The sequence below is a fragment of the Myotis myotis genome, unplaced genomic scaffold (genome assembly GCF_014108235.1).
Source record: "Myotis myotis isolate mMyoMyo1 unplaced genomic scaffold, mMyoMyo1.p scaffold_m19_p_1, whole genome shotgun sequence".
NCBI classification, from domain to species: domain Eukaryota; kingdom Metazoa; phylum Chordata; class Mammalia; order Chiroptera; family Vespertilionidae; genus Myotis; species Myotis myotis.
Genome location: NW_023416313.1, coordinates 182,957,714 through 182,975,048, shown reverse-complemented (window position 1 = coordinate 182,975,048; position 17,335 = coordinate 182,957,714). Strand labels below are relative to the sequence as shown.

The 17,335-nt window shown below is 37.9% G+C and overlaps 1 protein-coding gene across 3 annotated transcripts in view; it reads right to left on the bottom strand.

Moving 5' to 3' along the window:
• PIAS1 (protein inhibitor of activated STAT 1) overlaps window positions 1-17,335 on the bottom strand; it is a 128,884-nt gene that overhangs the window by 98,202 nt on the left and 13,347 nt on the right. The window contains exons 1-2 of one of the 3 annotated variants that reach the window (XM_036305791.1): window positions 2,773-2,853; window positions 1,188-1,288 (exon numbers count right to left, since the gene is read on the bottom strand). The exons of 1 other annotated variant lie outside the window; for it this stretch is intronic. In XM_036305791.1, the coding sequence (XP_036161684.1) occupies window positions 1,188-1,190 (3 nt within the window). In that variant the 5' untranslated portion in view covers window positions 1,191-1,288; window positions 2,773-2,853. Of the gene's footprint in view, window positions 1-1,187; window positions 1,289-2,772; window positions 2,879-17,335 lie in introns of those variants that run through there. One more of the 3 variants, XM_036305775.1, reaches the window with a different exon arrangement.

Here is a 17,335-nt window from a genome sequence, read left to right as displayed (position 1 = left end):
ATGTCCAGCCTGTCTCGATTAGTGCACCAGGCTGATTTCAGCCCGATCCCCCCAGGTCAGGCTGAGGGACCCCACTGGTGCACAAATCCATGCACAGGGCCTCTAGTATGCATATAAGATCTTTGGTTAATCTCTTCCCACCCTCCCACCTCCCCCTTCCCTCTGAGATTCATCAGTCTGTTCCATGTTTCCATGCCTGAGCGTCACAGCGAGTGGTCAACTGAACGAATAAGCCTAAGCAACCATTACAACCAGTCGACCGAATGACCAGTCGCTATGATGCACACTGACCACGAGGGGGCAGACGCTCAATGCAGGAGCTGCCCCCTGGTGGTGAGTGCACTCCCACAGCCTACCTCCCGTGGTCCCTCCCCCAGGCTGGCCGGCTCTGGTGGCCCTAATCAAGACTGGGTGAGACAGCCCCAATCAGCCCCAATTGGCGGCCAGGTCAAGGGACCCCACCCATGCACAAATTCATGTACTGGGCCTCTAGTAGATTATGAAAGGAAGTAAGTCTCCTGTCAGATCCAGAATTACTGATATTCACCTTGGGTCAGTTTTGAAAGTAATCACTGTGAACAAGATTTCCCCTGAAGTAGCAAAGAAGCAATGCCATGTGTCAGGAAGAAAACATTAATTTTATCATTGCTCTTGTTCTTTTTTTTTAATACTATACTTTTCAAAATAAACTTATGTTTCTATGAAAATTGAAGCTTTTGCCGGAACCGGTTTGGCTCAGTGGATAGAGCGTCGGCCTGCGGACTGAAGGGTCCCAGGTTCGATTCCGGTCAAGGGCATGTACCTGGGTTGCGGGCACATCCCCAGTGGGAGGTGTGCAGGAGGCAGCTGATCGATGTTTCTCTCTCATCGATGTTTCTAACTCTCTATCCCTCTCCCTTCCTCTCTGTAAAAAATCAATAAAATATATTAAAAAAAAAGAAAAGAAAATTGAAGCTTTTGTTTTTTTGCAGCCCACATAAACTTAAACCTGGTTAACTAGTATTTGGCCCATGTTAGCTTTTGAGTTTGACATGCTTGATCTGCACCAATCCTCTCATTTTAAAGTGGAGGAAAATGAACTCCATTGAGAAGAAATGACTTACCCAAAATCATACATTAACAGCAAAATCCTGACTTTATCACCACTGACAGGAAGGTGTTAGGATGGAAGACATATGTAAGCTTACCATTTGCTATTTCCTCAACTGTTTTATCCCCTTCGCATCATATTAAACTGCCTTCCTTAATTCCTCACCACTCCCTGAGATGACAGCCTCCCCTAGAAGTTCTTTGCAGATTGCAAAACAAAGAAAAAAATAAAATAGTGAGAAAAAGAGTGTATGAAGAGCTTTATATGCAATATAGCTGATTCATGAAAGAAATATCAACTCTTCTTCTACTTCTCTGGTCTAGAAAATGCTTTGTTTCCTCAAAGTCTAGCTTTTGCCCATTAGGCCTAAAAGAACTAATGACTCTCTCCTCACTACTTTTACTGGCCATTTTTCTTATCTTATTTTAGCACTAAATCACTGTATTATAATTTTCTGTTTATACAGGTGATTCCATGTCCAGACTGAGGTCCACTAAGACACAAGGCCATGCATGTTACCCTCAGAATCTAACACTGGGGCCTGACAACAATAGAAACTCTTCAAATGCCTAGAGGGAGGGGGGAAGGAAGAGGAAATCTATTTTAATCTCTTTCTTAAAAATACATCTCTGGCCTGCCCGGTGTGGGTCAGTGGTTGAGAGTCAACCCATGAAACCAGGAGGTCACAATTCAATTCCCAGACAGGGCACATGCCAGGGTTGCGGACTTGATCCCCAGTGGGGGTGTGCAGGAGGCAGCTGATCAATGATTCTCTCATCACTGATGTTTCTTTCTCTCTTTCTCTCTCCTTTCCTCTCTAAATCAATGCGTGTGTGTGTGTGTGTGTATACATGTATGTATGTATCCTGTACCCCTCCATCAGGCTCCAATTTGGACTACATGCTCTCTAGGCCTGTACACAATTATGGTCATACCAGGATTTAACTTTATCCTGGTAATTCCCTTGTCTCCCATAGTGGATCCTATTTCCTTAATCTCACTTCTTTGTTGGTTTTCTCTTTTTAGTAGGGTATTTCTACCCTTTGTACTTCCCATAACCCATTCTCCATTTTTTTTATTTCTTACATTGTCTAAAAATATTTTCACTTATTAAATATATATTTAATAACCAAAATGGACTCAGTATAGAATTCTAGACAGGAAAACATGTTCTATCTGAATTCTGAAGGCCTTTCCTCAATGTCCCCTGGCTTCCAGTATTGCTGTTTAGAAGCCTAGCACACCATCATTCTGATAACTTCATGGTCACCTGTATATCCCTCTCAGGAAGTTTATAGAAGTTCTCTTTATGTGCTCTGACATTTTACAATGTGTCGTGTGGTTTGTGGTTGGGTTGGGTTTTCTTATTTTTCAATTGTTTGAAGTGATAATTGCTGAGTCTTTTAACTTTAGAGATGTGTTCTTTAGTTCTGGCAAGTTTTCTTATCTTCCTTAGACTTTTTTTCTATCCTCTTTCTCCTCTGCCTATTATAATGTTTCTTGACTTACCTCCTGATAAATCCATCATAAACTGAAAATATTTTACGTGCATTCAATACACCTAACCTACTGAACATCATAGCTTAGCCAAATCTACCTTAAACATGCTCAGAATACAATAGCCAAAAAAAAAAAAAAAAAAAATGACAACACAGTACACAGAAGAGGATTTGATTGTTTACCCTGGTGATGGCAGGCCTGACTGGGAGCTGTAGCTCACTGCAGTTGCCCAGGATTGAGAACATACCTTAACCGCATACTATTGCTAACCTGAGAAAAGATCAATATAGGAGATTATTTCCTGGCCTGTGCCCTCATTTCTCATTTATGCCTTTAGCACCATCATAAAGTCAAAAAATCCTAAGTTGAACCATCCTAACTCGGGAGCTCTCTGTATTTAGATAACGGCCTTCCTAGATTGAGTCTCTACTTTTTTTTCACTCTATTTTTTCCCTAACATTTTATATCTCTTGTCCTAGCTTTTTTTTCTGAAAGATCTCAACTTTATCTTCTAACTCTTCTATTAAATTTTTAACTTCCATAAGCTTTTCTGTTTGCTGCAAATTTCTTTTTAATTTTCCCTACATCTTACTATTTTCCATATCTTCTTTTCTGAGGATATAAATTTGCCATTGTTGTTGTTTTCTTCTGATCTCTGCACTGTCTCTGTAACCTGAGTTCTTTTTTGCTATTTGCTTTGGTCTCTACCTTTCATGCTGACATTTCCCTCAAATGAGAGAGAATCACCCGCTGGTGTGGCTCAGTGGTTGAGAATCAACCTATGAATCAGGAGGTCACAGTTTGATTCCCAGTCAGGTCAGGGCACATATGGGAGTTGCAGGCTCAATTTCCAGTAGGGGATGTGCAGGAGAGGCCAATCAGTGATTCTCTATCATCATTGATGTTTCTGTCTCTCTCTCTCCCTTCCTCTCAGAAATCAATAAAAATATATTTTTTAAAAATCATTAAAATAAAATGAGAGAATCCTTGGATTTACAATTATACCTAATAGTAAATCCTGACACTGAAAGATGATTAGAAGATCTGTGTGAGTGAGCAGACCAGGGTACTTCATTCTAAAATAATTGGGCAGGAACCTGGCTATTTTGAGGATTCCTTTTGTCTGATCACTTTTGACAGAAAGGAATCCTCTAATCTCCTTCTTTGGCAGTAGAAGGTTGGCTTCCAATGTTCTCAAGGCAGAGTTGGTGAATGGGAAGAGAGGAGGGGGAGGTGCTTATAATTCAGTAAGACATTCCACATAATCTCCTCTGCAGAAACATAAAATTTTACCAACACACACACACTCACACACACACACACACACGTACTTATACACACACGTATGAGAGAATGCTATTCCAATTAAGAGTCAGGAAACATATTCTGAGAAAGACAAATACAAGTCAATATTCAAGCAATATTAACAAGTATTAGTAGACAAAGTGCTTTTACAATTAAATAGAAAGTGCCAGTTTTATTGTTTCATTAGCTATGACCTTACATTATTAAAGGTCATATTGAAATTGGGAATAAGAATTGGGTACTTCCTGTAAAACAACATAATTACTCATTCACACACCCCACTGCCGTGGTTTAAAAAATTAGTCATAAAGCAGACTCTATATTCTGAATCTTTATCTGGATCAATTTATAACCAATTGTAAACCAAAATGAATTCCAAAGACAGACAAAATAGGCATTTAACAATGTCATAATATCTCATTTATACTTTTACTTTCTACCTACAAAAGCAAAGAAATAAAAAATGCTAAAATTGCACAGTAAAGCCTGTACTACAGTACATCAAAAATATTTAATTCATTATTTTCAAAGTCAGATTCTTCATCCAATGAAACTGACTTGACTTGTGGATCATTCTTAATCTTCTCCATTGGAAATAGTTAATAAGCAGCTGATTAGCAATTTGTCAACAATACCGAGTTCAACCAGAAAACCTAGTTAGACAGACAGTCTCTACTAAAGCAGCAAATCAAGTTGGTTACATCTCCATAATCTTGTTCCACCCAATTTATCTTCTTTTTTCCCAATATAATATGACTGAAATATGACCTATAGTTCCTACTCCTCTAGCTGATCATTCTCCTCTGTTCCTGGTCTATTCCATCATACTGGTGGCATTTAGCTTCCACATAATGACAAAAGATGCAGATACCATTCTCCTTCAAGCAAAGTATAAACCTAACATTCCATTGAAATGGTAATTTAATCATTCCTATTTATGTACTGCCCCATCTCATGAAACATAGATATATCCTTTCAAAAAGCTCCTTCTAGATAACTTAAATACTAAAAATAACCCAACTAAGAACATTTTAATGAAATATTTTTCCTAGTAAAAAACGAAGTTTAAATAATTTTTTTAATTTAGAGTTTAAAATTCTAACACACTGCCAACCATATTGCCCAGAGGGAGAAAAATGTGACTTTTATTTCAGTTAAAAGCTGCTCTGCAAACAGATGTTCAATAAATGATTTTTGGATCAATGCACAGGTCCTAAATGAGTACACAGAAAGAAGGAATATAGGAATAAACAATGAACACACATACAGATATGCTAGTCTTCAGCTAATTGACTAAATCACAGTCTTTCAAGGTCTGTTTTCTCACTTCAGAAAATGAGAAATTAACTAGAGGTTCTCAAGTTCCTTAAAATTTCAAAATTCTATAATGCTATAACTATTAAATGAACTCTTTCTTCTCATTCTTCTACTCTTCCATAATTAAAGAAATACAAAGAATCCAAATAGACAGTGGAATCTTTCTAAATTAGCAATGTTTTCAATAAAAATTTTAAGCATCATTTACTTGGGTTAATAGAGTAAAAATAATGATAAACCTAACATATATTAAATGCTTACACTATGCCAATTACGTAGTAATGATTATCTTATTTAAACCTCACAAGAACCCAAGAGAGATCACTATTATTTCCATTGTATGTATTAAAAAAACAACAACTGACATTTGGATAGAAAAACTGAATCACTTTTCAAATAAAATCTAGAATTACAAAATAATAAGTAGGGCTTTAATAAATTTTAAGTCCATCAAATTATAAAATTGAGTGTTCTTTCCCAAACTGCCCCAATCAAAAACAGACAAAACACTGTATTTACAATTAAAGTGTCAACAAGACAAGAAGCAATTAAAGAAATAGGATATTCTACGTGAAAGAAACCCAAAAGGAGGAAGAGACAAATATTAACAAAACAAAAAGTGAGAGAGAAAATGCATTCTATGCTCAGGGTGGGTAATCTTTTTTCTGCCAAAGGCCATTTGTATATTTATAACATCATTCTCAGGCCATTCAAAATTATCAACTTAAAAATCAGCCTGCTGTCCTATATAATAAAAGGCTAATATGCAAACTGTCCCCTTGGGAGATTGACAGACCAGGAATTTGACCGTTCACTATGACATGTGCTGACCACCAGGGGACAGTGCAGAATGAAGGAAGGAAGGCCCCAGCTGGCTGCTGGCAGCCGGGGGAAGGAAGGCCACGGCAGGCAGCCAGAAGGCCCCAATTGGCCCTGATTGCCGGCCAGGCCTAGGGACCCTACCCATGCACGAATTTCGGGCCTCTGATCTTATATAATCCTATATAATAAAAGCCTAACATGCTAAGTGTCTGGTCGTCCAGTCAACCAATCAAAGCGTAATATACTAATGATATGTTAAGGCCACTCAACCGCTCACTATGATGTGCACTGACCACCAGGGGGCAGACAGTCAACCGGTTGACCAGTAGCTATGATGTGCACTGACCACCAGTCGACCAGTAGGTTAGCTTGCTCCTGGGGTCGAACCGATCGGGACTGAGCAAGACGGGCCAGGCATGCACTGGAGCCTTTCTGCGTCCCTCCCCGGCCCCGATTGTGCACCGGTGGGGACCCTCAGTCTGACCTGCACCCTCTTACAATCCAGAACTCCTCAGTGGATGTTGGAGAGCCGGTTTTGGCCCAATCCCACAGGCCAGGCCAAGGGACCCCACTGGTGCACTAATTCTATATTTACAAAAGGCTAATATGCTAAGTGTCCTTCCCTCCGAGTAATGATGTCAAGTAGCAACGACTAGCCTCCTTGCACTTTCTTCAGCCCAGGAACACTTTAGCCAGGTGAAAACACTTTACACTGTAACCAAGTACCCATGAAGCGTTTCTGTGCCTCATCTCATTTGATCCTCACAGAAGTCCTGGAGAAGGTAGATAGAAGATTCAGTGGAATCCTATTTTCTTTTCATTAGCCAGAAAACGAAAATTTAGAAAGTTTAGAAACTTGACCCGACTGAAAAGAAGAAATGGTGGACTTGAAAATGACTTCAGGTTTTCTTACTGTGCAGAATATAGTCAAACACTGCTGCAGTTAAATTTTTTACCCTTTGTTCTCCCTGCATTATCTACAATAATAATCTGCTTTGTGTTGATATTTATTGCTGTGTTGCTGACAATTACCTGAAAGAGAAGGTGGGGTGCTTCACTGGACAGTAAAAAATTTAGCTAAACCAGAAAGCAGGTCTATCTATAAAAGGCTAAGTTGACTCGTGCATGCACGATACATTCAAAGCTTTTGCTTGTGCCAATCGCACACGTGTTTTGATCTGTCATTGTCGATCGTGAATTTGGTTGACATTTCTATTATAGAGAAAGGGCAAATAGTGATATTAAAATATTCTTCTAATTAATTTCCTTTCAAAGTGCAAATTCATGCACTGGGCCACTAGTATTTTATATTTGGTCCAACATTTATTTAACTCATCTCTAATGCCTTGGCAGGGCCAAATCAAATGATTTCACGGGCCATGTAAGGGCTGGACGTTTCCCACCCCTGCTATAGCTAAACAAAGTCTTTAAATCAAAGCCTTCAAGGAAAGCCCTAGAGCAGCAGTTCTCAACCTGTGGGTCGCGACCCCTTTGGGGTCGAACGACCCTTTCACAGGGGTCACCTAAGACCATCGGAAAACACATACATAATTACATATTGTTTTTGTGATTAATCACCATGCTTTAATAGGTTCAATCTGTTAACAATGAAATTGGGGGTCACCACAACATGAGGAACTGTATAAAAGGGTCGTGGCATTAGGAAGGTTGAGAACCACTGCCCTAGAGGGAAAGTATCAAGAGAACTATTTCAGAGTAACAGGTGTAACCTACTCAAGGTTACAGAGCTAGACTCAAGTCAGATGCCAAAGTGCACGCAATGCTGCAGAGTACTGACACAACTATTAGATAATTTGAAAATTATAATCAGATAATCTGATGTCTTTGGGGAATAGTAAGATCATAATATAAAACAGAACTTTAGAAATCTTGCCCAACTCTCCATCTGTAACCTCCTTAATTGATGGTCTCTCAGCCCTGCTGAAACACTTCTAAAGTTCACAGCCTAATTTTATAGTAGCCTATATTACTGAAGTCTGTGAATCAAAATTTCCTCTAACTTTCACCCAATGATTCTAAAAGGTTATCCTGTTTGTGTACCACAGAGGCTATTTTTAAAATGTGTTAAGAGGGCTCTGTTCCTTCAATTGACCTGGTTTCTAGACCCCCTATAACCATAATCATTGTTCTCTGAGCATTCTGCAGTCCATGGGAAGGTCCATCCTATTCAGAGTGAATTAAGTAATCCAGATAGTGGTCTGACTAATCTTGAATACAGCAGTATTACTCCCTTATTATGAACACAGTATCTCTACCTACGTAACCTAACAAGGCATTCACATTTTAGGCTGATTGGTTTGCTTTACTTGGGCAAGGCAAAGGATGCAGTATGTTTCAGCAAGGAATGGGAGTAGCAACATCATACTGTTGTTCATAAAGTACTTGTAGTTAACTAAAACCTTTACTTTTTTTTTTCACATGAACTGCTATTAAGTTAAACCTCCTCATTCTTGAATATAATTTTTTAAAATTTAAAAGTAGAACTTTATATTTAGTACTGTTAAACATTTTTTTCTAGTTCATCATTTACTTATCATTTACTACACCCTCTATTACAGCGGTTCTCAACCTGTGGGTCGCAACCCTTTGGGGGGTCAAACGACCCTTTCACAAAGGTCGCCTAAGACCATCAGAAAACACATATATAATTACATATTGTTTTTGTGATTAATCATTATGCTTTAATTATGTTCAATTTGTAACAATGAAAATACATCCTGCATATCAGATATTTACATTATGATTCATAACAGTAGCAAAATTACAGTTATGAAGTAGCAACGAAAATAATTTTATGGTTGGGGGTCACCACAACATGAGGAACTGTATTAAAGGGTTGCAGCATTAGGAAGGTTGAGAACCACTGCTCTATTACAGCACTTAATCATCCAGTGTTGTAAATTGTTGATTTTTCTAGTCTATCTCCTTCCCCCACTTTGAGCTTTTCAAGGGCAAGTACTTATGTCTGTATCACCTAAGCTAAATATAGTCCATGGCACCTAGTAAATGACCAAGAGATGATGATGAATTAACGCCCCTTGATTCTGTTATCTAACATATTTTTCCCAGTTTTGTACCACCTACAAAACCTAAGAGTTTTGCCTCTTAAATATTCATACAAGTCATCCTTAAAACTTGGTACATAACAAGGTCAAGATAATACAGCCCTGTGGCACAGCTTAAGAGATTTCCCTCCACTTAACAATAAAGCTTAAGGTTATAAAAAAGATTGTTTAACTACTTAAGATTCAGATGACTCCGTTTCCCCAGGATTCCCCAATCTTTTCTTTTTTTTTAAAGAACTTAAAAAAAAATTTTTTTAATTAATTCTCACCCGAGGATATTTTTACAGAGTTAAAGAGAGAGGGAAAGACAGAGAGAAACACCAATGTGAGAGAAATGTGTGATTGGTTGCCTCCCCCACCAGGGCTAAGGAGGAGCCTGCAATCGAGGTGTACATGCCCTTCACAGGTATTGAACCAGGGACCCTTCTGTCAATAGGCCGACGCTCTATCCACTGAGCCAAATCAGCTATGACAGGATTCTCCAATCTTAAAAACTGTCTAGGGTATACCAGTAAAATAACTAAGTTGATAATTAAGATTCAGTCTTAATTTATAGATTTCAGAGAAAAACAAGTTTAGAAAAATATGTACACAATGCTCTAAAAAGCCCTAGGGATGATTCTTCACAAACTACAGAAAAATATTAAAAAGAAAAAAATAGGTTTCAGGAAAAAGTTGTTGAAGTCTTGCAATGACAGAATGGCTAAGTATTCTTTCAAATTCCATCAGAAACCTATTAATAATATTGCTTCCATTTCTACACAGAACAGAACTCTTGTACCCAGCTATATTATCTATATATATAAAAGCCCAGAAACCAAATTGAACGACTGGTCGACCAGTCACTATGACACGCACTGACCACCAGGGGGCAGACGCTCAACACAGGAGCTGCCCCCTGTGGTCAGTGCACTCCCACAGTGGGAGCACCGTTTGGCTGACCGGGATGAGCAGCACTCCCACAGCAGGAGTAGCCCACTCAGAGGGCGGGTCCACAACCGCTTGGCTAACCAGGATGAGCAGTGCTCCCACAGCAGGCAATCCCCACAGGCCACACCCCCACAAGTGCATGAATCCATGTACCGGGCTTCTAGTTAATTATAAATAAGAGAAACAACTTCACAACAAAAAATGCTTTATTCTACATAAAGTGAAATTGCTAAACAACTATAAAACTTACACAGATCATAATCATCAGAACAGCATTATGATTAATATTTACATGCAAAGTTTTTATAGTAGTGAAAGCAAGTTTAAGAAAATGCCCATATCCTCTTTAGAAAAATTTCACTGGTGTACATAAAAATACATTTCAAGGTGAGAAGCATAAAATCATACTACACAATCTTCCTAAAATTTATGGAAAGGGAAGATGAGCTACTCACAAACTTCTGGCACCAAAAACTCTAACAGCATACATTTTAACACCCTCCAAATATTAACAAAAAAGAAAGGAAGAAAGGAAGAAAGATAAGGAGCAATGCCAAAGTTACTGACAAAAAGTAATTTTTTTTAAAGCACAAAAATAGAAAAGACATGTTTAACTGTGATGTCTAAAGGACAATTTGTAAATTGGCCAACAGAAAGAAATGTACTATGGCTATCTTAAGAGTATTTTAGCTTTTTTTGCCATTAAAAAGTGAAATGAAAAATGAGCTTATCATCATCAATCAAAAAGGCCAAACTTTTTTCAATGCCATTCCTTAAACATAGAACTAATCAAATTCCACATCATTTCTCCAAATACTCAAAAACAGCCAATGTTCTTAAAAGCAGAAATTCAATTCTTTACTTCCTAAATCTAGAAGGCATAATTTTCCACTTGAGGATAAAAAATGTAGAGATAGGTTCTGTGACAGAGGAGAAATAATACTTAACCCTGAATCCTAAGTTTAAAATGCTAAAAAGAAACAAATGCAAGCATACTACCTAGTATGGAAGAAATACCACAAAAAGGCCATTTAAAAATCTGTTCAATCAACTCCTATTCAATTCCTAACGTTCTCCTAGTAACAAAACTGCAGTATTTTTATTTTTTATTTAATTGATTAATTTGACAGAGAGAAACATCAATTTGCTATTCCACTTACTTATGCATTCATTAGCTTCTTGTATGTGCTTTGACCAGGAATCAAACCAATAATAACCTTGGCGTATGGGGATGACGCTCTAACCAACTAAGAACCCAGCCAGGGCCCAACTGCAGTATTTTTCCAGAAAATATAATTGAGGTTTTATTTTTTAAACTTCAAGTTTTACTTATTTTAACACAGTCACCAATCAAAATCCCAACATAAAACTTACTATTAAGAAGCAATCTGATGGAGCTTCAAATGAAAGAGCTCTAATTTATATGATAGGATACCCTAAATCAGCATTTTCCATATTAGGTTCATAATGCTAATAGATAGTCAGAGAAATAGGGTTCTGTGGCAAAACAAATTCAGAAAATTCAAGATCTATAACTCCCTGCCATGCCCTCCCTTCTCAAATCATATTAACATATTAAAGGTCCCAAGAAGTCCAGCAGAAAGAAGTTAACTTTACATCTAACATTTTGGAAATTTATTAGGCCACAAAACCCTTCTTTACTATTATCACTGTTTTCATCTCATTTCTTAGCACTTCATAAAAACAATTATGGAAAAATTACAAGATCTTCAAGTTTTTCAGGAGTTGCACTTTATGCCTGTTGTTCTAGCAAAATTATTAAAAGCACTCTTCTTCCACTCTTAAAAGTGTCCCAGTTTAGATGATAAATTATACGGTCACCCTAAAATTAATACTATAGCCCAGCCGGCATGGCTCAGTGGTTGAGCACTGACCTATGAACCAGGAGGTCACGGTTTGATTCCTGGTCAGGGCACATGACCTGGTTGCAGGCTGAATCCCCAGTGTGGGGCGTGCAGGAGGCAGCCGATCAATGATTCTCTTTCATCATTGATGTTTCTAACTCTCCCTTTCCCTTCCTCTCTGAAGTCAATAAAAAATAAATAAATACATATGTACATAAAACTAAACACATATTATAAAACATGTGAGCTACCTTTACCAAATGTTACTGCATACAGTTAAAATGACATGTAAATGATTAATCATTATGTTTTCCCAAACTTCTGAAAAAAATTTTCCACTAGCAATCCTATATATAGTTTCAAAATACTCGGTACTACTGAATTCTCGCTAACTGAACTCACAAACCAAAGAGATTTTAGATAGTAAAAGATTTCTGTATTTGCGTAATTTTTAAAAAGTCTGTTATACCTAATTGTAATAGGTGGACAACTCTTGAAGACATTAAAGCAATCCATGAAAGATGTTTAAAACACATTTTTAAAAAACTATTCCAGGCCTTAATTGTGAGAGTTCCCCTTGACAATTTTCACTCAAGCCCAGTCCTTCCTGAGTGATTTCATCCATCCCAGGCTTCAAAATGCCATTTCTAAAGTCCTAATGGCAAATCTTTATTTCCAGCTTAGTCTTTGTCTCCTGAATTACAATTGCACTTCTACTAAACAACTCTATGTTCCAAAGTACTCAATATATTCAAACCTAACACATCAAATTTCTCTCAAAACTGCCATCTACCTAACCAGTTGATCAAGCCAGAAACTTCACCACCACCTTCTCCTTCACTCACAATCTATTTACCAAGTCAAGTCAATCCTACCTCCTTGAAATGCCCAAGTCCCTACTACCATTTTAATTCAGACTATCTTGATCTCTTCCCTAGACGTCTACAAGGGTCTCAACTGTTCTTCCTGTCTCCAATATTATCCCATCCAAGTCAATTCACCACACCAGTGATATTTCTAAAATATATATCTGATCATGTCACTGCTTAATCTTTCATGATTACTCAATTGCACTCAGGATATAAGGGCAAACTTCTTAGCATGGCCTGCCCTAAGATATACTACACGACCGTCTCAGCCACTGCCACTAACTCCCTTAACCAGCTCTCCATGCTCCAGGATTTTTACATACATGATGCTATTTTAGCAAGTAACTCTTCTCCTCGTTACCATCCCAACCTTTTTCTAGCTAATTCCAACATATAGGTCTCAGCCTAGATGTCATCACCTTTAGGAAAGCTTCCTTTGCAACCCCCTCCCCCCCATTAGTAAATTTACTCTCTTTTGTACTCCCGTTTAATCCAATACAGCCCTTATGCTACTAGTATATGTGAGAGACCCTGTTTACTTGTTCTCTACCAAAACAAACTATAAGCTCTGTCTATACTGTGTCTTGTTCACAATCAATAAATATGAGTAATAGTATAGCATCTCTTAATTATTAACCATATTAATAGGACAAACATATTAGAAATTATACATATTACCTTCCCAAAATAAGGACATTATATAATTCTGCCCAGAGTCTTCTCAGCATAAATTAAATAATTTTATTATTAATCCTACAAAGAATGAAAAGTTACAAACTCTTTCCAAATTGCAGAAATGTAAGGGTAGGGAAGAAACTGACATAATGAAAAAAGTCAATCTGACTGAGGAGTAAATAAATTGAAAGGGCATTTAGGATATGAGACCAATTTAGGTTGTTGGTTATAACAATATGAAACTATGAGAGTCTGAAATAATAAGGTACTGATAGTTGGGAAGAAAAGGAAAGTATAACATTAAGAAAGATTTGGACGTGGAGGAAGTTGTAGTTCACCTGAAGTATGTAGTTACTTGAGCACTCAAACTAGGTCAGGTCTCCTTGTTACATGTGCTTATAGGACAGCGGTTCTCAACCTGTGGATCGCGACCCTTTGGGGGTCGAATGACCCTTTCACAGGGGTTGCCTAAGACCATCGGAAAACACATATATAATTACACATTGTTTTTGTGATTAATCACTATGCTTTAATTATGTTCAATTTGTAACAATGAAAATACATCCTGCATATCAGATATTTACATTACGATTCATAACAGTAGCAAAATTACAGTTATGAAGTAGCAACGAAAATAATTTTATGTTGGGGGTCACCACAACATAAGGAACTGTATTAAAGGGTCGCGGCATTAGGAAGGTTGAGAACCACTGCTCTAGAGGTCCATATAAGGCAATCCTAAAATTCATGTTCTTTTTCCTAATTATGATTCTATTAGACACCATGCTTTAAAAATATATCTATCTTTCATGCTTAAAAAGCTACTTTATTTTGAAATCACATTTTAGAGTAACTTTTGCAATAAAAATCCTTCTTTTCCCATCTTACTTTAATACTCTGAGGAAAGATGCTTAAAAAATACAGAAGCTGCCCTGCCCTAGCTGGTTTGGCTCAGTGGATATAGCATTGGCCAGTGTATTAAAGGGTACCGGGTTCAATTCTGGTCAAGGGCGCATGCCCAGGTTGCAGGCTCGATCCCAGTAGGGGGTGTACAGGAGGTAGCTAATCAATGATTCTCTCTCATCACTGATGTTTCTCTCTCTCTCTCTCTCTCTCTCTCTCTCTCTCTCTCTCTCTCTCTCTCTCTCCCCCCCCCCCCCGCCCTTCCTCTCGGAAATCAATAAAAATATATTAAAAAAAAAAAATCAGAAGCTTCCCGGCCAAGGTGGCTATGAACCAGGAGGTCACAGTTCAATTCCCAGTCAGGGCACATGCCCAGGTTGTGGGCTCGATCCCCAGTGGGGGATGTGCAGAAGGCAGCTGACCAATGATTCTCTCTCATCATTGATGATTCTAATTCTCTCCCGCTCCTTTCCTCTCTGAAATACATATATACATATATATTAAAAAGTATAGCCCTAACCGGTTTGGCTCAGTGGATAGAGCGTTGGCCTGCAGACTGAAGGGTCCCAAGTTCGATTCTGGTCAAGGGCATGTAACTTGGTTGCGGGCACATCCCCAGTAGGAGGTGTGCAGGAGGCAGTTGATCGATGTTTCTCTCTCATCAATGTTTCTAGCTCTCTATCCCTCTCCCTTCCTTTCTGTAAAAAAATCAATTTAAAATAAAGTATATATATATATATGCATATATATTTAAAAAGTATATATGTACACATTTTTTAAAGAAATACGGAAGTTGAAGTTTTTCAAACAAATCTAAAGAAAGGTAGAAAGAAACTAAAAAGCATTCAGAGTTTTATAATCTCTAGATTCATAATGTGTATGTCCCATGTTAATCCCCCAAGAGGGAAAGAAAGAAAACAAAATAGGCTGAAAAAATAACAATAAAAAATAGGCTGAATACAAATCCATCATCTTAAAATATTTGATAAGAGCTAATAAAATCTGAAGAAATTATTGGCTAAAACTAGGTTATGGAACACACCTGTATGGATTTTATTTACCCAAACTATTTCTACCCCCTACTATGGGGGGTAAGGGGGGAGGAAGGCAATCAAAGATTGAGACATAACCTTGACAAAATAAAAAGTTATACAACTCCCACACCATTATTAATTTAAAGTATTTGGAGCTCATTCTTCAATGCAAGCCATTACTGTTTAGCATTTTTACTAGAGATACAAGATACAATTAAGCCCCTTCTGCTTAGCAAACTTGCCTTGTAAATGGATCGCTATCATCTATAAGTAAACTGTTTTTTCTTTTAAATTGTAAGGAATACCATGGGTGAGAAGGTAAAAGCGATATTCCCATTCTAAACTACTGACTCCTGGTCCTGACTTGTGCCTCGGTTGGAGCATTGTCCCGTAGACCAGAAGGTGGGGGCTGGGGTCCATTCCTCATCAGGGCACATACCTAGGTTGTGGGTTCAGGTTTAATCCCTGGTCAGTTTCCATCCCTGGTTGAGCACATGCAGGAGACAACTGATGGGTGATGTTTCTCTCTCACATCATGGATGTGTTCGTTTTCTGTCTCTCTCTCCCCCTCTCCCTCCCTTTCCCTCCCTCTCTCCCTCTCACTCTCTCTCTCAAATTAAAGTAAATCAATAAACCACAGACTCCTGTACCTGTACTGTGAATCTTATATTTAAAAAGTGCTCAGCCAAGTGCTCAGCCCTAACCGGTTGCTCAGTGGTTAGAGCATCAGCCTGCAGACTGAATGGTCTCAGGTTCAATTCCGGTCGAGGGCACATACCTGGGTTGCAGGTTCGATCCTTGGCCCCGGTCTGGATGTGTGCAGGAGGCAACCAATCAAAGTGTCTCACTCACATCAATGTTCCTCTCCCTGTGGTCTCTCCCCCTCCCTTCTACTCTCTCTAAAAATCAATAGAAAAAATATCCTCAGATGAGGGTTACAAAAAAAAAAAAAAAAAAAAAGTGTTCAGGTTATCAAAGGTTTTGCTCTCTGGACTCTTCTAGTTTTGAACAAAAAACGATTAAATTTAGATTTGCTGTGATAGAAATTAAAATTGAAAAAAATTTAAATGTTCATTATCATTTAAAAATAATAATGAACTCATTACTTGTTAACACACATCACATACTAACTTTAAAAAAACTGTATTCCAAAACAACAACAAAAATTGCAGGAAGGCTGTCACTGTTTTACATTCTTGCAAATCTCTTTAATGTCTGAGTCTCATATCCACTTTTGCAGTCAATCTGCTGCATTAGATTTTTTAAACCTTATCTTTACTTATTTATTTTATATTTTTATTGATTTCAGAGAGGAAGGGAGAGGGAGAATAGAAACATAAATGATAAGAGAGAATCATTGATAGGCTGCCTCCTGCGCATCCCCAATGGGGATGGAGCCTGACTGGGAATCAAACCAGGACCTTCTTATTCATAGGTCGACACTCAACCACTGAGTCACACTGGTAGGGCGGCATTAGATTTTGATTGAAATATTGAATGAAAAGAACTCAGCCTCTACAAAGAATAACTGTGGCTATTCTTTGAACCTTCACTAAAACTCAACAAGTGGGAGTTTCTTAAAGGCTGTTGCAATAGCAATATGGAATCTGAAACCCTATCTATGAACATTTCCTACTCTGATATATTGAAATCCATAGGTCTATCTTCCATTTCCAATGGCTTTTTTTTAGCCCATGCGTAATGTTTGACACCGTGCACTGGTTATTTAGAAAATACTGGTTCACTGAATTACGTGATCCTTTAAAATGTTGACACTTTTCAACACAACTTCACTATATCACATTCATTACTACCACCATTGGTTTTATATTTAAAAAAAAAAAAAAAAAAAAAAAAAAAAGCCTAGTACTGGGAAGCTGTCAAACTCATAGTAGCAACAAATACAGTCGGTTGTTTTTCTTGCAGGGACACAAGCTCA